Source organism: Falco cherrug, chromosome 1 (genome assembly GCF_023634085.1).
Source record: "Falco cherrug isolate bFalChe1 chromosome 1, bFalChe1.pri, whole genome shotgun sequence".
Classification (NCBI taxonomy): Eukaryota; Metazoa; Chordata; class Aves; order Falconiformes; family Falconidae; genus Falco; species Falco cherrug.
In genome coordinates this window covers 70,612,147-70,632,741 of record NC_073697.1, presented here as the reverse complement: position 1 = coordinate 70,632,741, position 20,595 = coordinate 70,612,147, and the positions used below count along the sequence as shown (strand labels likewise).

General features: G+C 39.3%; 1 protein-coding gene across 2 annotated transcripts in view; it reads right to left on the bottom strand.

The window, feature by feature from the left end:
- Positions 1–20,595, bottom strand: part of MANBA (mannosidase beta) — a 59,437-nt gene that overhangs the window by 3,554 nt on the left and 35,288 nt on the right. For both annotated transcript variants that reach the window (XM_014278479.3, XM_055700236.1), the window contains exons 9-16: positions 19,748–19,865; positions 16,750–16,836; positions 15,988–16,155; positions 13,999–14,217; positions 12,556–12,720; positions 10,644–10,788; positions 3,363–3,505; positions 1,236–1,493 (exon numbers count right to left, since the gene is read on the bottom strand). In XM_014278479.3, coding sequence (XP_014133954.2) covers positions 1,236–1,493; positions 3,363–3,505; positions 10,644–10,788; positions 12,556–12,720; positions 13,999–14,217; positions 15,988–16,155; positions 16,750–16,836; positions 19,748–19,865 — 1,303 coding nt within the window. The remainder of the gene's footprint in view (positions 1–1,235; positions 1,494–3,362; positions 3,506–10,643; positions 10,789–12,555; positions 12,721–13,998; positions 14,218–15,987; positions 16,156–16,749; positions 16,837–19,747; positions 19,866–20,595) is intronic.

Sequence of the window (20,595 nt, the reverse complement as noted above, 5' to 3'; positions counted from 1 at the left end):
TACATACTTCCTTAAAATAACGATTTTGCAATTTTCCTTGCTAGCTGCTCTTATTAGTTAGTACTGTGGAGACATGGCCATGGGAAAAAGGAGTGAAATTTCCCAATGATGCTCCAGTTGCAGAATTTTTATTATTGATGATGTCATCCACAAAAAAACCCAGCATGACTCAGGCTTCAGATTGTGCCACCAACTGAAAAAGAATAAAACCAGACCTCTTTCTTTCCTTTGTTTACTCAGGAGGCAGGCCATGCTGCTGTGAAAGAGATAAGAGGGGAAAATCTGGCCCATTTTCTTTCTGTAAAGCAATTATGCTGGTCCAGACTCAAAAAGATTAAAGAGCTCTATTCCCCCCTTGTTTAGTTTAGCTCTCAAGAGAAAAGCTGCAGTTTGGAAGCCTAATGTGAGAATGCACAGGTCCCCATCCTGCCAATCTGCTGATTACGAATTCTGCAATAAGATTTACATGCTAAGAAGTGAGGCTTAACAGAATGTATGTGTACACACACACACCCCGGGCATGCCTGCTGTCTATATATAGAGCACGCTCGCTAGTAGCAGAAGAAATCTAGGGAAAAGCAGCAAATGGACTAAATGACAGCATTACACAACACTGATGCTTTCTGTGCCTGTTCAGAAGACTGACGTGCTTGCCAGATATTAAGAAATAATCACTATTATGCAAATCAGAACCCTTAGCTGGAGGGCAGGGATTTGCAGAAGGAGGAAAGGAGCATGCAATATTGCACATTAGCAATTGTACACTGATCTGAGAGTCTGAATGCTTCAAGAGGAAATACTGCTGCCAGTAATGCACTCCACACTCAACTAGCACCCCCTAGTACTGACATATAGCACTGTCTGCAAGCCAAAACATTTGCCATGATGATACTTGCTATCTAGGGACAAAAAGAATGAAATAAGTAATGCTGCAGCAGTCAGGGGAGAGACAGTCAAAACCAATGAAATGGAGACTTCATTATTAAAAACAAAAACAACAAAAAAACCCCACAACCAACAAAACAAAATCAAACCCAAACCATGACTCTTTCTTAGATATGCATGTAGTGACACAGGAAAAAAAATCTGATTTTAAACGCAACATGGAAGCTAGAATTGCAACAGATAAGGAGAAAGAACGTTCAGTAGAGTCAGACACTGCATAGCAGGCAAACACCACAAAACAGCAAGAATAGCAAAACCAAATATAGTAATTTAGCATGACTGATGCTTACACTAAGCTGGGTCTTTTCTAATCCTACAGCATCCTTTAGCGATGAAAGGAAGTGATGGTTCGTAGGACTCTGGAGCCCACCTTCTCCAACAAGACAGAAAGTAATAACGCAGCTTTTCCTTGTACAATTTCTGCATCTTTCCAGTAAGTCATTTATGGACTCCTTGTAGATGGGGACAGCACTCTGTGCTTTAACAGTCACACTGTCTTTTGCAATGGTGCATACTGACTCCAAAGAACTCCAGGTGTGCACAATGACCTATCGAGCATATTGAGAGAGCACAAAGCTTAGAAGTCACATCCATGAAAACAATCCAGTATCCTATATTTCAGATTGCTCATTGCAAGAGGTGTTCTCCTGACACTACCACCTGATTTCCACCTAGCAAGAAACTCCACAAAGATCGAAACAGTGGATATGGCATAATAATTAGGTAATTATATAGACAGAACAATAAGTCAATTTCAAACAGTCTGAATCTGTTGCTGATCTTGATTCGGAAAGCTTTTTGTTTTCTCCAGGGTTCTTCAGAGAAGGGGGTTGCCAATTCCTTTCAAGGGAGTACTGAGAAATGGAATTAGTAAGTGACTAATTTGTTGACTCGTTTTCCTCCTCTCCCTGATTAAAAAAGAGTCAAACAAAGGATTTTCTTGAGATTGCTCAGTGTTACCTGATGTAACCCAACGGGATCATCTAGAGCTTCTCCTAGATTCTAACAATCACCACTAAACAGAAACAAGCTGCGTCATCTTAAAAGGGATTATGGAAGTTATAATTAATATAGTAAAATGCATTCCCAGAGATCATGCATGCATACCATGGATGCACCCTTATGTTAAAAGAAAAAAAAAGAAAAAAGCATAATTTGGAAGATAGGCACTTAATGAGAACTACAGCATTCTATCTCTTCATAAATTTTAGGCTATTTTTGAACTTAACAGGGGTCTGCAGTCAAAAACAGATTTTAACTCCTTTCAAAAGTTTCAAATTTTCTTGAAGTGCGAAATACAGCACTCATCGGAACTACCCTAGTGCCAATGCTTCTCTGACACTATCAGAAAAACTGATTCAAACCTTTTACAGTATCTCAGACCAGAAAAAAAAAATCATTAAGTGCAGTCCTACTGTAAGAACTGACTATCCAGAAACTGCAACCATTGTCTATAATTCTATATTACTATATTATCTATAAATCTATATTATTTTCTATAATAATATATAATAGATCCTATAATAGGATCTATAGTATTTTCTATAATTTCTATATTACTATATATGTCACCTGATAAATCTGAAAATTCATGGCAGCCCCCCAGAGAGCAGTGAATTAGGAACTGACATACCATACTACTAGTTCTGAAATGACTAGTGAGTCATTCCAGGTCTCTAGGTCTATTTTTCCAGCCCTCCCAGCCTTTTCACATGGGATGCTCTTTATGTCAGGAACTGTATCTCATAGTGAAAAATAGCCCCTAAATTCATATGGGATCTGGTTACTTAACAGCAACAAAATGTAACAAACTGAAAAGCAAGACTGTGTTGTACAGGACAACTCTGCAGCCCAAACACCACCTAAGAAATCCTATCAGTTTCTATAGCATTACCAGAAAACACTTAAAGCATCAGTTGTGAAATGGTGACACTGCATAGGTGACCTTGCAATTCAAGTACACCTAGATATTCTGTTGATATTTCAAAAAATAATCTAGTTCTTCTCCCAGAGCAGTGTAGTTTGAGTACTGATAAGCACTGGTTGCAATCCTTTTTTCCCCCCACTTAGTCAGTTCATATAGTCTAACACCAAGGGAACAGTTTTGTTAAGTAGTGAGGTACCATTTTCACACTGTTCTGTTTAACCATCAATTCCTTTAAGATTTAAACAGAATACTGGATTTCAGACCTACACCTACAAGCTAAAAGCAAAGCAATTCATTCCCTGTTCTGTGAAGCAGTATACACTACTATAATAAAGGATGGTGTTGCGCCTAAGAAGATTAAAGACAAGAATTGTACCTCATTGTGTTTGATCATGGACTTACTGAAGTTTGTCTAACAAAGATGTGCTCATTTTAGCTTCTCCCATTTTTGTGGGAGGGACATAAAACTGGCGAGAGAGGCATCACTTACCCTCAAACTCAGCTTGTGGTCCACATGAAGATCTGAGACACCATAAATGTACAACACACCTTTGTCTTCATAGGCCACAGGCAGCAGTGGTGCAAAGAAGTTCTGGGCAAAATAATGGAGCAGTTTCCACTTACCACCATACTCTGAAAAGGGTAAGAATGAAGAAAAATTCAGATTGAATCCAAGATTGCCTTGGCACACAATCACTTCCTGCGCTCTCTGGTCCTGCTATAGCAACACAATATCCCCCTCCACCCTTTTTCTCCTCTATCAGGTGCAGATAACGACTGAAGTTAAGAGACTTGTTTTCTTCCAGGCAAAGCTCTGCTCTGGAAGGGATTTGATGCTCTTTCAAGCTTTTCTTTGAGCTTTACCAAAAAGTCACATTTTGTAAGTGTTGGTCCTATCATTGCTATGCTGTTACTCAGTTAAAGAAAGCCTTAAAAACAAGTGACATTAACAAAACTGACATAATGTACCACACATTAAGCAAAAGCTGGAGCTTCTATGTTGTTGGGAATCCAGACAAACACACTGGCATTGGTGGCATTGCCACAAACTACCACCACTGTAAAGAGACAACAGAGTCTGACTTTCAGCACTCTCCTCCTCTTTTTCAGTCCTCATTCAGTTCTTCCTTAGAAGAACATCAAAGAGCAACAAAGACAAAAAACCCAAGTTCTCAAACTGAAGAGAACTCTGAGTTAGGCAAAATGAATTTCCCAAGATCTAGAGACAACGCTTACTTTGTGGGAGTTAGTACACACAACGCAGACGTATGCCAATCAGTCCACTTTGCCTCTTTAATGGAAAGCTGTACTTCATTACTTTTACCACTTTGAAAGCCTGCCATTAACAAACTGGAAAAGCCATCAAATGTTGTGTCCTCTCCAAAAAAGCAATTTTGCCAGATGCAACACTGCCACACAACCATTTTGAAAGAGAAACTGCTTCCATTTCTTTCTCTATTAACTTTCCATCTAGGACCCACTGTCAGCATTTTAACTCTGCCCTTGCTCAACCATTACCTAGTCATTGAAATGCCCCCCAAAAGAAGTAGCAAGTCAACTGGTTTCATTCTTGTTTCTGGTTCTGTTTTATACAACAGGTTTAAAGTCCGGGGATGCTGAAAAACATTTCCAGCAATATGATTTGTTATAAGTAATTACCTCTCTGTGTTATGGTGCTTATACGAAGCTCTTAGCACTTTCAAGCATCTCATAATTAAGGACTTCATGCAGAGTAATGTAGTCTTTAAAGGGTGTGTCTGTGGCTTTCGCAGGCAGACCTGAACATGCTCTGCCTGCACTCCACATAGACATGAATGAACATTGTGGAGAGCAAAATGTCTTAGCTCCAGCGTAGCCCCTTGCACATCACCTTGTTTTCAGCAAGCTCACAACGAGCCAGCTTGGGAACAAAGAAAATCTATCTGCCTGGAAAACCCATACAACGTTCAACTGTGCTATGAGATCAGGCTGTTATCAACCAAACACCACCAGCACTTCAGTTAATAGCACTGAAGCAAACCAAAGAGATGAAGTGTGAAAGAAAACTTCAGTAGAGGCTGCTGCATCTGCTTCAAAGCAGACAGGCTGTTAATAAACTGATGAACATTCACAGTATATTGGCGCTGTTCAGTATATAGAATCATAGAGTCCTTTAGGCTGGAAAAGACCTTTGAGATCATAAAGTCCAACCTTTAACCTAGCACTGCCTAGTCCACCACTAAATCATGTCCCTAAATGCCACACCTACACAGTTTTCAAATACCTCAAGGGATGGTGACCCAAACACTTCCCTGGGCAGCCTGTCCCAATGCTTGACAACCCATTCAGTGAAGAAACTTTTCTTAACATCCAACCTAAGCCTCCCCTGGCACAACTTGAGGCCATTTCCTCTTGTCCTATCACTTGTTACTTGGGAGAAGACACCGACACCCACCTTGCTACAACCTCCTTTCAGGTAGTTGTAGAGAGCAATAAGGTCTCCCCTGAGCCTCCTTTTCTCCAGGCTAAACCACCCCAGTTCCCTCAGCTGCTCCTCATAAGACTTGTGCTCCAGACCCTGCACCAGCTCCGTTGCCCTTCTCTGGACACGCTGCAGCACCTCAGTGTCCCTCTTGCAGTGAGGGGCCCAAAACTGAACACAGGATTCGAGGTGTGGCCTCACCAGTGCTGAGTACAGGGGGACAATCACTTCCCTTGCCCTGCTGGCCACACTGACACAAGCCAGGATGCTGTTGGCCAACTTGGCCACCTGGGCACACTGCTGGCTCATGTTCAGCCGGCTGTCAGCCAGCACCCCCGGGGTCCTTTTCCCCCAGGCAGCTTTCCAGCCGCTCTGCCCCAAGCCTGTAGCCTTGTGTGGGGTTGGTGTGACCCAAGTGCATGACCTGGAACTTCTTGTTGAACCAGTTGGCTTCAGCCCATCGATCCAGCAGTCCAGATCCCCCTGTAAAGCCTTCCTACCCTCAAGCAGATCAACACTCCTGCCCAGCTTGGTGTCATCTGCAAACTTACTGAGGGTGCCCTCCATGTCCTCATCCAGATCATTGATAAAGATATTCAGCAGGACTGGCCCCAGTACTGAGCCCTGGGGAACACCAGTTGTGATCGGCCAACAGCTGGGTGTAACTCCATTCACCACCACTCTTTGGGCCCAGCCATCCAGCCAGTTTTTTACCCAGCGTAAAGTACCCCTGTCCAAGCCAAGAGCAGCCAGTTTCTCCAGGAGAATGCTGGGGGAAATGGTGTCCAAGGCTTTACTAAGGCCCAGGTAGACAACATCCACAGGCTTTCCCTCACCTACTGAGCAGGTCACCTTGTCATAGAAGGAGATCAGGTTAGTCAAGCAGGACCTGCCTTTCATAAACCCGTGCTGGCTGGGCCTGATCACCTAAAGATATGAACAAAGCCATGTTCTTGCATTCCAAGGACAACTCCTGGCAGAAAATGTTGGTGGTCTAAAGGACAATCCCACCCAAAACAGAAAGTGCTAACAAATTACTTTTTAGCATCATGACACTTGAGAAGATGAGAGATTTGGATTGGCGATGGATTATCTGAAAGAAGAGTAAACTGTGGGGCAGCATCTGATCTAAAAAATACAAGCAATGGGCCTTGTACGAGACATGGGCACTAAGCCTAACCTAGGCCTTGGGAGGGGTTGAGCTCTCTGAAGCCCTCAGGACTGCCACAACAAGACTCCCAGGGAACTCAATTGCCAGGGCAATAGATGCTGCTCACTGCAGGACCCCGACAGAGCCCACCACAAGCTCAGACAAGCTCATCCAGCATGGGCTGAGGTTTCAATGCCTGCTGATGTATTAAATTTTTGCCACAGCTTAATTTACATGATGAAAATCTAGGCTTCAACTGTCTTCAATACAAAAATGAATAATGCAATTGTTGTAGAGCAGTTTCTGTTACTTGGCATAATAAAAAATCCCATTTTTCTCCAAATGTGTCCTACTCTCAGTTTCTCCTGTGCCTTGATTTTCAACTGGATTATGTAACCACATTGCAGTGGTCACTAGAAGGAAAGAGAGGTTTGCTACCTAGACAGCAGATACAGAGATCCCCAAGAAACCCGTACAGTGGAGAAAACAACTCAGACTAAACTTGGCATTAGACTTCCGCAGGGAAACACAAACAAAAAAAACTCAACCAACAAACAAAAGCAAACAAGCCACACACTTAGAAGTTTGTACCATTTCAAAGTTCATTCTAGGGTTCAACTACTACACCTATTGTTTTGGGATGTCTGAAAACATTACTAGTCTGCTTATCTCAGATCAGCTTTTTAAGGTTGATATTTCATTTCCCTAAAAACCTAGAGCCACTTTGAAGAACCAAAGCTCAACTGCTGGAGCAGTTTCACACAGGAAGGGTCTTCCAAAGATAACTTTTCCAGGAACAGAACCTTAGTAATACAATTGTCAAAGTAACTTCAAACAGCACAGAAAACTGAAATTCATTGAAAAAAAAAAAGCCACATTCTTCAGCTCATCTGTTGTCTTGATTTCCTAAAGAGTCACATTTCTTTATTTAAAAATAGGCAAGCTGCATATAAAATACTCCCCCTGCCCCAAAAATGGACGTAAGAAATCTGTCGACCAGGTAGGTATGTGAGAAATCTCTGGGCTTAAATTTTCATGTTACAGACATGCATGCCCAAAGGCAAGTCAAAAGTTATTTAAAACAGCCCTGAGGTGGCTCTCTCCTCCTCCCCCCACATTTAAATGAATTCTTAAAGAAATCCAAGTTCCCCAGTTGTTTCCTGATAATAACACGGGGTCTGCACTCTCTGCAGTATCAAGCTTCAGAACAGGAATCTAAAATCAGGTTTGTAAGGAGATCCCAGTACCCTTTCTTCTGACTCTTCCCTGAAGCCTTCTAAACTGATAGCAGGAGTGAGAACAAACATCTCTCCCTGTAATGGATTTTAAATTAATCACTTCACACCATTAAATGCAACCTGAGAAACATGCTGCTAGTTCTTTCCACACCTCAGTCTCAGGAATTCAGATCTGTTTTTCTCCATAATAGCCTGTAGTTTCAGCTCACCAGGGGCTCTAAATATTGAACCTGCAATGAAAGCCAGTTATCTGTTCAAGGGAATCTCATGACAACCAAGTTGAGCACCTCAAGGTGACACCTGTGTGGGAGGGAGTTAAACTGCCATGTCTATCACAGTGCTGTTCACCAAAACACACTGCATAGATGCTAAAGCATTCATCATGGCACGACCGGCTCAACCAGGCACTAACAATCAAACCCCAGTTGTGGTAAAAGCTGTTTAGTTATGAACTGAAGGCAAAAGTACTATGATGGGAGTACTGTGCTGTGTTTTCATTCAATCCCAAGCAAACACCTCAAAGGTAAATTGAAAGGAGAAACATTTGCTACCTTCTCCCCTCCACACTACATGAGGAAACACTTTGCTGTGTATGGGAAATTAGGTAAGCCCCTCCATGGCGAGCTGTGAAACAACACAGTTAAATAAGAAGTACTCACTGGTGATACTACTGTGCCATCTAACAAGATGCAGAAACGTGGTTTTGAAGTGCAAATAAAACTAATTTCTCTGAAGTTTTGCATAATTTCTTCCATTAGCATTTCAAAAATCCTTCTACCACACTGCCTAATTAAATGAATATTAAACCTTTCCTCATTCCACTGAGGGAACAGAACAAAACAAAGGGACAGCTGTATCTCTGCTGAGTTTCTGTTCTGTAAACTAACTTCAACAACATATGAATAATTCAGGTATTTGATGTATTTTCTACAATGACGTCAGCTCTGTACTTAAAAATACATTTATGGTCTCCATGATCACTTCATCTATCAATACACTTGTCTTTACAAAGAGACATTTTTCCAAGCATCTTTTTCTCTTGAGGCACTTAAAGCCTAAGAGCATCAGCCATTGCTAGAAACATAAAAATGAACATTGGGATATTCTATTTTCTAATACAAGTCTAGAAAGTCCAGAGAGATGGCCATTATAGTTGGACGGTTGCCTTAACATTTAAATAAAATAGCCTGTTTCTTCTACTGGTTTGTTTTCCTTTGCTGATTGCAGTTACTTCGCTTGGATGAATAATAGGGAAAAAAAGAAAAAATAACAAAAATAAAAAGGGAGAGGGAAAAATATCTCCCTGAGAAAGAAGGGGAGGATGGGGGAGGGTTAATATTTTTTTAAAGCAAGGCCAAAAGGCATTTTGTTCTAAGGACAGATTGAGAACTTCACACTAACACTTAGCATTTTCTAGTTCACTCGTATATCTTCACACAGGATATTTTTAAATAAGGATTTTCAAAAACACAATATGTGAGAAATAACTAAAATTGAAAGACAATCTACCCAAGTTCTATAGAGCTGCCACAGAACAGCTTCTCCATTTCAAAATTACTTCTAAACAAAATTTTCAGAACATGAAACACAGCCACATCCCTCATACCACACATTCCTCCCCTATTTCTTGCTGCCTAAGTGACCTATCTCTTTGTATTTCTGACTACTCCATTTTTGTGTTCTAAAAGGAAAAAAAGATAAATATGTAAGAAGGTATCATGTGCATAAATAGCATATTAGCAGAATAATTTAGTCACAAAGAGTGATTCACCTCACCTGACACTGTTAGACACCAAATCTCAGCTAGTCATCTTCTATAAAGAGCTTCTCAGAAGCTATGCTGGGCAAGAGCTATCATAGGAACTTCCATGAAAATCAAGTTCAGCATGGAGAAGATAATTCATCCCACTTATTAGGCAGCTAAGGACATGATGAATCACACTCTGGAGATAACCATCTATCCCTTAACTGACTACAGAAGAAATCTAGATGCCTAGCCCTGACATACTAAATCCCATCCTGCTCAGAACAGGATCACAGTTCTGTACTTTTTTTGACAGCACACTACTGCCTGCTGAAGCGAGAGGTTTTGATCATTTTACCACGAGGGGCAGGAGGAGCAAAATCAACCAGACTTGCTGAGATTATGGAAAGTATAATTATACACAGGTGTTCCTTCTCACCCTCCTATCCCACTAGCTCCCTCCCTGTCCATTCTCACTCAGGGTGGCTGGGTACATACATGCATCTCTACAGCTGAGACAATAAATATAATCAGAGATTTCTAGGACAGACCCTTTTGGAAACAGAATTTTTTAGCAGTCTCCAATTTTAAAATAATTGATCTTCCTAAATTTAAAAGAATGCAAAATTTCTCTGGAAAAAACTAGATGATGTATCACAGACAGTTTCAGAAAGATCCAGTTCTACATAAGAAAAACAAGGGTAGCTGAAAGTTTACCTCACAAGGGGGTTGTGCCCTCAGTCTTAACCATCACTTCCCTAACTGGCAACCTTGTCTGGCTTGATTGATATTATTTCTTTGGGAGAAATGAGAATACTGCTTAAACAAAAAAATGTATTTTTAAGAAATTGGGAGTTACATAAGATTTTAACTTCTCTAAATTAAACCTTGCTAAAACAAGGGTAAGAGTTGGTGGCTGCTAAATCTGAACTTAAACAGCAACACTTCCATAGGAAAAGAATTGCTTTACTCTTTATCCTCTTCCACTTTCACGAACTATTAGAATGATCCTGAAAAACTTTTCTGGAAAGCATTTCTAAAGGATGGACAGAAACATGTTCAAAGTTTGCAGTTCCCCGAGAGAACAGAGCCATACTTCTTATTCTGATACTTCCAGATGAGGAAAACAAAACAAGACAGACAGTTGATGCTTTTTACCAGACGGTCACAAAACTTACCCAAGGAAGCCCATGAAGGTGCCTGCCAAATGTCATTAAGTTGCCAGTACAGAGCTCCCATCGTGTGTCCTTCTCCCTTGATTATTTCACTTTGACTAAAACGATAGAATTCAGTTTCTGTCTTCATACACTGAGCCTGCATCACCTTGGCCAACAAACACATAAAAAAAATAATTTTGGTGTACTGTATTTTGCATTTTACTTTACTTTCAAAGCATGTTTGTATATATTAACATACAACACAGACTCCACAGCAATGGCACATAACTTTAAACTTGAGTCTTCAAGGGTATACACCTACAGTGCAGCAGACCTCTGCTTGAAGGTCTATTCCTAGCAGTTCCCAACAGCTTTACAAGCAGTATCTTTAGAGAAAATCTGGAAGGGCTACTTTCTGCCATCTATCCAGTGAAGATCCCTGGGCAACAGGGTCTTTGACAAGCAAATGAAAGACAAGGGAAGGAAAAATTTAAAATAAATATTTTTTTTATTAATGTAAATAAAAAGCCCAAGAGTTGCAAAATTACGTTAAGTTATACTATCTCCATTATACACTACCATGATGTCCACATCCCTATACTCTGAACTTATAACACACATTCCCAGCATACACTCAAAATTGTGCACCAAAAGAGCAACCTTTTTTCACCTGCACTCCCACTTCTTCTCTCCTTCCCCGCCTTGCCTTTAAAGAACACTTTTCAGAATTTTTCACTGGCCAAGTTCTCAACAGAAACCAAACAGCCTGTCATTTTCTTCACAAAATATACTACTAGGCAGAGGAAGTATTAAAAGAAAGTCTCAAAATAAAGGAAAAAAGTTATTCTTTAGGACAGCTCAAAAGGTAAGGATAACACTTCTAGTTAGCCATTAAAGCCAAGTTTACTCTCCTGTCTTTTTTGCTATTCTTATTTTGGTAGTCTTGAATTGTTTAACCTGTCAATAAAGCCCTGACAGACTTAACACTGCAGAAACTCTCACGGCCTTCTGAGTCAGGACCTCACTGTGCAAGTTTTACCCATTTTCAATTTCACAGCATCTATCTTTGTTCTCTTATCACCAGTGCCTAATGTTCTCCAGCTGTTTTGGTTTTATATAAAACTTGCTGATAGCAGCTCTCAAACGTTAAAAACTTAGTGAATGTGCAATTATTGCCATCAAGAGCGTTTCTGAAATTCTTGGAACATAAAAAAAGTAACAGCACTTTAAGCTTGTCTAATAGCATTAAAAAGTTACTTAACATCACTTAAAAGTCACATAAAAATCACAAAGAAAGAAACAGGCATGAGGTAAACTACTGTGGATGAAGAGCAAAATATAACCTACTGATTTGAAAAAAAAAAACACCAAGAAAATAGATTATCTAAAATATCAATGTCTGAGTTCATAACAACATAAAAGCTACCAATAATCTCATTCATAAAGAACTGCATTCTGTAGTAACATTCTTTTTCAAAAGCTCATGTATTCCTTGTGGCAAAAATCAAAGCAGTAAGCCTACAGCGGCCACATGAAGAGCAAAACCATACCCAGCCTGGAAGAGGGAGTAACAGGGTAGCACCAGGAATAATCCACCTACCAAGGAAGGCGAGCACATCTCTGACCCCCAGCCAGCTTCAGGAGTGGGCCCAGGCGGGGGCAGGGAGCACACACAGCCAGAGTTTCTCGCAATTGAGCCACTTTCTGGGAAATTCCCTGAGAAGTATTCCAGCCTTTCTATGACGAAAATTGCAGTCTCTCTCCAATAAATGAGACACAAGCTATTTCCAAATTAAGCTGGACTCACCAATGCTTCAGCGTAGAAACTTTCTGTAACTGAACATTACCTAATAGAACAGGCCCAGTTTTAACCACTGAAGTACCTAACGGAACAAGTACTGACAGCTACTTATATTGAAGACATCACTGTTACCTGAGTGAGGTAAATCGTATCTTTGAACTTCTTTATGGGATCTGTGCTCTGGGGAAGCTTGAAATGACGCCTAAGCTGTTGAAGCATCTGATCATTGCCATTTTCATGGTGTTGTCGATGGAGAGAAAAATTGCTTGTATAGGACCAGTCCTCAGCGGAGGAAACCTTTTAAAAAACACAAAAGTAAGAGATCAGAATAAAAAGGCAAAATGTGCATTTAATGACTGACATGATATTCAGGGAAGGATATCCATTACAGCCTGCTGACATAATCCAAAATCTTTAAAATTGGTAGTGTATTTCTATACAGGCAGTCATGCAAGGATTTTGAATCAGTAACACCCTTTGCTTATACTACTCGTACAAATAAATGAAAACGGACGTTAGTGCTGAACCCAGAAGAGAAACTTTTGGTTCAATGGAATTGAACTTATTTGTTGTAAGGTTCAGTTTAGCCAAGGGACTTCAGAGGTTTGCTTGCATTCCTAGTAATCAGAAACATCTTACATTAAGATGGAAGAATGTACTCTAGTCAAACACATTCAGGTATAAAAGTTATAGAAGTTAGTATGGCTATAAAGTCTAATATTGTGTACATTTTCAAACCCTGCCTCTGAAAACAAATGATCATGAAATATTTTTTTTCAGCTAAGGACAACAATGCAGCATAGATCATATAGTTATTATTGTCAAGCTTTCATTGTAATTACAATCTCTATAAAATCTTCTTTATTTAAATTTGTTCCTTTTTAGGCCGAATAATTTTCATTTTTATCAGTATGGATGAACGTACTGATTATGTCTCAGATAATATACTTTGCCCAGCAAACTGAAAGGAACATTCTGAACTCCTTTTAGCTGCATGCATGAGTCTCAACACAATATTCATCTCTCTGAACAAATGGACAAACAGCATGATACGTCTGTGCTCCAAGTGGATAAATAAGATAGAATATACAATATCTAAATGTAATAGGAGGCAAACCCAAATCCTCTTACTTGCAATGCATAAAGAAAAAAATATTTAAGAAACTGGTAAAAATTATAAAAATCAATACATTTTAGAATTCGGCACAATTCAGCATTTGTAATGTTTCTTCTGCTTCTAACTCATATCCTTAGACACAACAAAATGAAATGCTGATGTTAGGTAATCATTACTAAGCTATATATTAAATAGAATTACTACTAAAACTCATAGTCTCGTAACAATTTTCCTCTTGCAACATCAAGGTAAATATATTGAACACTGAGGAGGGAAACAGTCCTGTCTCACACCCTCCCTCCACAGCAGCACACACCTCTGTCCCACCTGTGCCATACTGCACCTAACAACGTATTATCCCAACTACAGTTTTGATGCTGTAGTTTGTTGAGAGGACACTCACTGCCCTCATTAAATGAGAACAGAGGGGACACTAAGGTGTGGAAGCCCAGCCTTACCTTTTCGATTGTACTGAAGGAAGGCCAGGACTGAAATCCATATTCTGAAGCAAAACGAGTTTTAGGATACACTGTCCAGTTCCAGCAGTCATTGCTGTAGTCATAAAAGTGAGTGTCACCATAATGGGTATCATAAGGATTCTGGGAGATCCAGCCTTCTTTAACTGACTCCAAGCCATTGGTGGGACTGGATGCAATAAAAGGACGACTCTTATCTTCCTGGGATTTTAAAACAAAACAGAACAAAACCACAACACCCTCACAAAGTGATCGGCTTTTATCATCTGAATACATACACCACATTCTGAAAAGGGGGAGGTGGGGCAGGGAGAACATGACTTTTCCAAATCTATGAGTCACTGCCTAGGAAACTTTCCCCTTTGTGTCCTGACATCCATCATCTTTACTTGCTTAATTAGCTTCTTATTTATGTTCTTGGAGGACAGCTGGGCATGATATTGCTTGCTCTGCTGTTAAGGGATTCTCTCCTCACATCAAGAGGTTTCCTATCTTTATATGCTTCTAAATTCTTAATGAAAGCTATTTGAAGCGTGCCTCGTGAAAAATAAACTCAAGGAACATTAATATTTGAGTACTGTGACTTCTTTATGGAAAATCATTACTTTTGCAGTGTTTTTGCAGGAACAAGGCCATGATTTTCCCCTTTTGTACTAAATAGTCACCTAGATTTAGTCTGAACAAAGCCAAGGTATTCTGCTACTGATGCTTGCATGGTAACATTGCAGGTTATTGTCATTTTGGCTGGCTCTGCACGTTAAGATAGATGAGACTATAAGAAGGATTACATTTCAAATTGTTCAGAGCTGCCTTTATAGCCTTGTTAGATTTAGTATACTAAAACTTTTAGCAGTACCCTACAAAGTACTAAAGGAATCTTTTTGCAGGTATAATTAATTTAACACCCTACTTGTAGTAAGATAGAGGCCCACGTTAGTTACCAGTCACAAGTTACAGCAACTGGCTCCAATACAGCAAAGCACTTAGCTATGTGCTTCATTTTAAGAAACAGTCTCGATCCCTCATCTTTTTCTTTTCATCTTTTTTTTTACATGAGTAATTAATAATTAATTGAAACAATTTACTACAGGATATCCTGGATTCCCTGAAGTCTTTAGCTGAAACTTAGAAGTCTTTTAAAGTTATATAATCCGGTACTGCTAGTAGTTACAGATTTCTTCAGCTGGCTTGTATTATACAGGACCTGAAATTATTTCATTGTGTGGTTCCTTCTGGCACTCAAAACAGTTATTCTATGGCTTTAAAATAAAAGAGGGGTCTGTCTTGGACAGCAACACCACATACGTGAACTGTAACTAAAAAATAGCATCAAGCTAGAACACCTCGCTTTGCTGCACGTGCATTGGCCATCTAACTCCTGTAGCTAATCACAGAAACACCACAGTATACCTTTACAAACAACTCAGCTGTAAAAAGGCTGCTTAGGCCAAAAATCTTAAGTCACAATACTGGAATAGCACACTGAAGAAATAACATCTCTATGAATTCATTCAACTGCTGTTAAAAGGCCTGAGGATTCTTAAATCCTTCTTACAGTATCCTTCAACAAAATCAGAATAAAGGATATCTGATCATCTAGATCGATTAATTAAGAGGCAAGTTGATTTTTGTCCACTGAAAGTTAAGGCATTTGTGGAGGTATTAAAAATAGGAAGGAAAAAAGAAGCAAGATCCACTACCTTTTCAGGTCTTCCTTTACATATCACAAAGTGTAAAAGATGTAAGTAATTTTTTTAGTTTTATCCTACTTTAAGGATAATCCTTGAGTTTAGAGTTGTTTACAAGAGCCTGGAAAGTTCTATTCCTCAATAACGTGCTGTTTTTCATTTCCCAAAAGGATTAACAAACAAACAAACAAAAAAGCAAAAAAGTAATCCCAAGTCACTCAAACTGCAAACTTTAAACCATTTTGCCAAGCCCTGTCCCCTACAGTATTTTGAGATCACTTACAGTAAGAACTATTTCTCGGATGTTCTTCACATAAAGCATCACATAGTCTTTGATATAGACTTCTTTGTCAGCATAAGGTATAGAGAACCAGTTGCTTGCGATTGCTGCTTCATTTTCATTGTTACCACTCCACAAAATAATCGATGGATGGGATTTTAAACGTCTTACCTGAAATACAATTTACAGATTCAGAAATTAAGCAAAATTGCTTCTCTTTTTATTTTAAAACAAAAAAACAAACAACAACAAAAAAAACCCCATTTTATTACTACTGGAATTACAAGTCCACATGCATATTACATACGCTGAGCCTACAATTCTTGCTTTTATCTGCACTGTTCACTATTTCCTTAGCTCTCCACGAGGCTCAAACTTCTGTAATAGACACCTACAGAGGGGTAAATTTTTAATATGCTTACATATATGCACACATGCACCTCCATACTCATCTACTCAGCCATATGTGAAGGGTAAATTCTGTGCTAAAGTACATTGCAATCATTAGACCTCACTCTCAGTGAATGCTCTTAAACATCCCTGAAAAAAAAGCAGTTTGGACATGAGGAAGGCCTGTACCTCTTCTTGACTTACTACTCCTGCGAGTAAGTTAAAGATGATTTATTGAGGTTACATTTTGTGTCTGCTGCGTAAAGGTACACTAACAAACACTTCCAAATAAGCATTTTGGGAAAGCTAACTTTTACAGTCAGTCAATCAAAAATAGATAATGGGAAATAGAGATTTGACACACAGACAAAATACCTGATGAGAAACTTCTGCTCTTATGGATTCTAAATAATTCTTGTCAGTTGGATATAGCGCGCATGCAAACATAAAATCCTGCCAAATCTACAGGGAAAAGGAAATAAAATAATAATAAAAATTGTTAGCAAATCATTTTACATACTTCAAAAATACATCGTTATTAAGATGCACAATCTTTTGCTCAAAAAGAAGTTATTTATCTCAAAGAGAATTAAACAGAAATTTTCTATTCGTGATTCTTGGAAAGTACCATCAACACAGTAACAAACTCCATGGGGTTCAGTCTGTCCATGTTCCACTGTGGTTTTCCTCAATATCAGAGTTACAGAATATTCACTTTTAGGAATCAGATACTGACAGCCTTCATTGATGAGTGGAATATTACTCAGTAGATGGAGTTCAGTAAGTTTCAGTGAAATAATTAGAACCCATGCACTGCTCAAACGTGAAGATGGAGCAATCTCCACCTGAATGGAACAATTTTCTGTTTACTACTTTGCAGGTGTAACACTAAAACCCCATTACTTATTAAAAAGAAACAGTAACTCTTCTGATGTGGTTGATGTGGTATCAAGCACACTTAACAGATGTGCAAGTGTACTTGTTAACAAAATGCTTCCATACCAAATGCGAAAACTGGTCTTAAAAAGGGCAAATTTTACCCAGTAAGGGGGGCAGAAACAAACTAGATCCTCTAACAACACAGTGATCTTTCTCTTCAAAGAAAGAACAAGTAGGTACCACTAAAGAACAGCAAGCCTTTCAATTCAACAATGAACTCCCTTTGTACCTTGAAGAAGAACTACAAAAACTAGAAAGGAAGAAGCTTAATGAGATGGGCAAGATAACTTTCTTTACCTGTTCTGTTTTCTAAATTGCTGTAATTTTGAGACTCCTGATAGTCTGTCTCAAATGTTAACGGAAAGATCTGTTGAAGGAGCACATTAACCCAATGGAGTCTGTAGGAGACTACGCTTTTCTGAATACCATACTACCTAAGCAGTAGGAAAAGCCAGACCAGCTCCTCGTACAACTGCATTTTCCTTGCAGCAAGAACATGCTTTTCCATTACTCTTTCCAGTGTATATTCCCTAAGAAGACTGAAGAAAGGGAACAGGACAGTGGGAAGTAATGGATCCATTAATTGTTACACTCCTAGCACTGTAAAAAAAAAAGCAAAGCTATTGCTGAAGAATCACTCAGAATCCATCAGTGACTGTGTATCGTCAAAATTCTCTACTGAAATAAACTTTCTCTTGCTATTTCTCTCAGTGACCTATCACCATTTTTCCTTAAGCACAGCTTGACTAATGCACTTTTAAGCCTTTGCAAGACGATCAGAAGAAACAAAACCAAAATGTCCAGACCTACCCCCTCCAGAATAAAGATCTGATTTTCCGCACCTACTTGCTATTTTGGCTGCTAAATAAGATCTAAATCTTGCATTGAGCACTGTCCAGACACAGATCTAAGTGGCCTACTTAGTTGCCTAGTGTCAAAAATGAAAGAACTGTTACATGCTCAGAAGCCCTGAAAATCAGGGCACTCATTCAGAGGACTAAAATAGATGTCACATTTTATTTTTTTCAAGCACACATAGCAGAAGGCAGCAAGATACCATATCTGTTTCCCTGCTTTTTCTGCTGTAGCATAAGACCATACACACTTCTTGGCATTTGGCATTCTACTTATTAAAAAGAAACAGTAACTTGTAAGAAACAGTAACACAGGTGCAACTTGGGGTTCACTCATCTAGTCACTATTTCATCAAAACTTACTAGCGTGTGCCCCCAAACTCATAAAATCAAAGGTGCTCATATAGGATTATCAGTGTTTACGCAGCAAGTGTTCCCCTTACAGCTACATTTATACTCAATTATAGCTTGTTCAAAATGTCCCTTTGGATAAGGTCATCCATGCTTGGCTTCAGGCCAAGTGAAATATTTTTGTTTAAAAAGTTTGAACCAAAAGAACTCCAAACCTTTTCAGCTATTCCTATAAAGGAGAAAATACTTTTAAAATAAACAAAACCCATTTCCACAGCAGAGAAAAGCATGACTACCACCTTCTGTGTTTTGATAACTCAGAGGTGGCTGAAAGAACAAAACTCAAATACAGCAGGCCTTAAACCCCCATTGAGGTCAGATGGCAAGGTCTTTGCTCTCAGTCTGGGGCATATGCTCAGGCACTCAGATTCTTCAGCAGGGCTAAGCCCTAAACACAGTTACAGGGCTCCACAGTCTGAGTGCTGTGGAAAAAATATTATTTGATCTTGTGAAACAAAAAAATAACCCATGCACTACGTGACTATCTGCTCACAACTATTTGACTGAGTGCTGCAAGTCCCTGTTGATACCTACAGTACACAAAAGTTCTTCTATCATGCTCATCATTACAGTGTAAAACCTTCCTACATTGACATCACTAGTACCAGTCCCTCAGCTGTTCATTTCTTCCCTCATTCTTTCCCAAGGGATTAGGAAACATAGAACTGGGAAAGAGGTACAGTATATAAAGATGAGAGTTTTGGTCTGAAAAGAGCTAGAAGGCAGAAAGTTAAAGCCACAGACATGTTGCTCTGATTTTGGGACATGTAAAAGAGGTGGAGGGGAAAGACAGTAGGGAGAAAAGGAAGGGGAGATGAAGGGGAGATTCTGGGCTAGGAAGGGAAGTGGGGATGACTGAAGAACAGAGTTGTAGCCTTCATTACAAGAGAAAATGCAAGCTGAGGTTCTAATAAAAAGTCTCCAAAGTATCACTTCCAGTTTCAACAGACAGCCTCAGTAATCAGGAACCATTCAAATAAAAAAAGAAATCAAACATAAAATAATAATAAAAAATCCAGTTGATCTGACTTCCCAGGTTGGTACTCCACCATGTCCTTTGGAAAGATGGCTAGAATTTAGGTATTAATTCCCTAATTTTGTTCATTTAGAGTAAAATTTCGTTCACAAGTTCATCAGTTTTTAAGTAAGCGTTCTGTGTTTATTTTTACCATTATTCCTATTTCATCGCAAATATCATAAAATTCATCCTGTTCATATACTCCTCCTCCCCAAACCCGAAGTGCATTCATGTTAGCATCTGCTGCAGACTTCAAGAGTAGCCATAATCTGTCAAATACAAAAAGAAGATTTATATAAGTTGTGAAACTGTATCACTTAGGAGGTTCTAAGGTTATACTCCCAAAAAACCACCAAAAAACTCCCAAACATTCATCATTATCAGGCAATCTAAGACTTACAACTCTGGCAGAACCAGACTATTTTGTTACCTTCTAAGCCTGCATGTCTGGACAGAGCTTTCAAAGAGCAATTTTTTGTGCAGAAAAAGTTACATGGTCCTGTTAAAACCTACAAAATAGATAGTGTGACACATGCAAGTAAGAGCTTTTACGGAAGTACTGGCAGGACCAGATTTAGAAATCCTGTATTTTATTAATCAGGTTGTTCTTTTCTCCTTAGATATTACTTGCTTTAAATATCAATTACTTCAATTCAAATCCCGTTTCAAACACGTTCAGAAATCTATATTCTTTTCCTGAGTCCCACAGGGCATAGCAAGAAGAGAAGAGTGAGAGGAGAAGACTGACTCTGAATCTCATTTTACTCGATTCGGCCTCCATTAATTTTTCCTTAATCATGCTGGCAGCCTCTAAATTGCATGTGAATGCAGCACACTGCAGCATTCCGTTGTCCTGGTTCCTCAGCTACCCAGAGCAAAGCTTAGTCAAGTACAGCATGGCCCCCATCCCACCTGTACCTCTGGGGTGCTGCATCACTGAACTCCAAGAAGCCTGGACCAGAGGAGGGGAAAGGGAGAGAGGTTACTATGCACTTATGT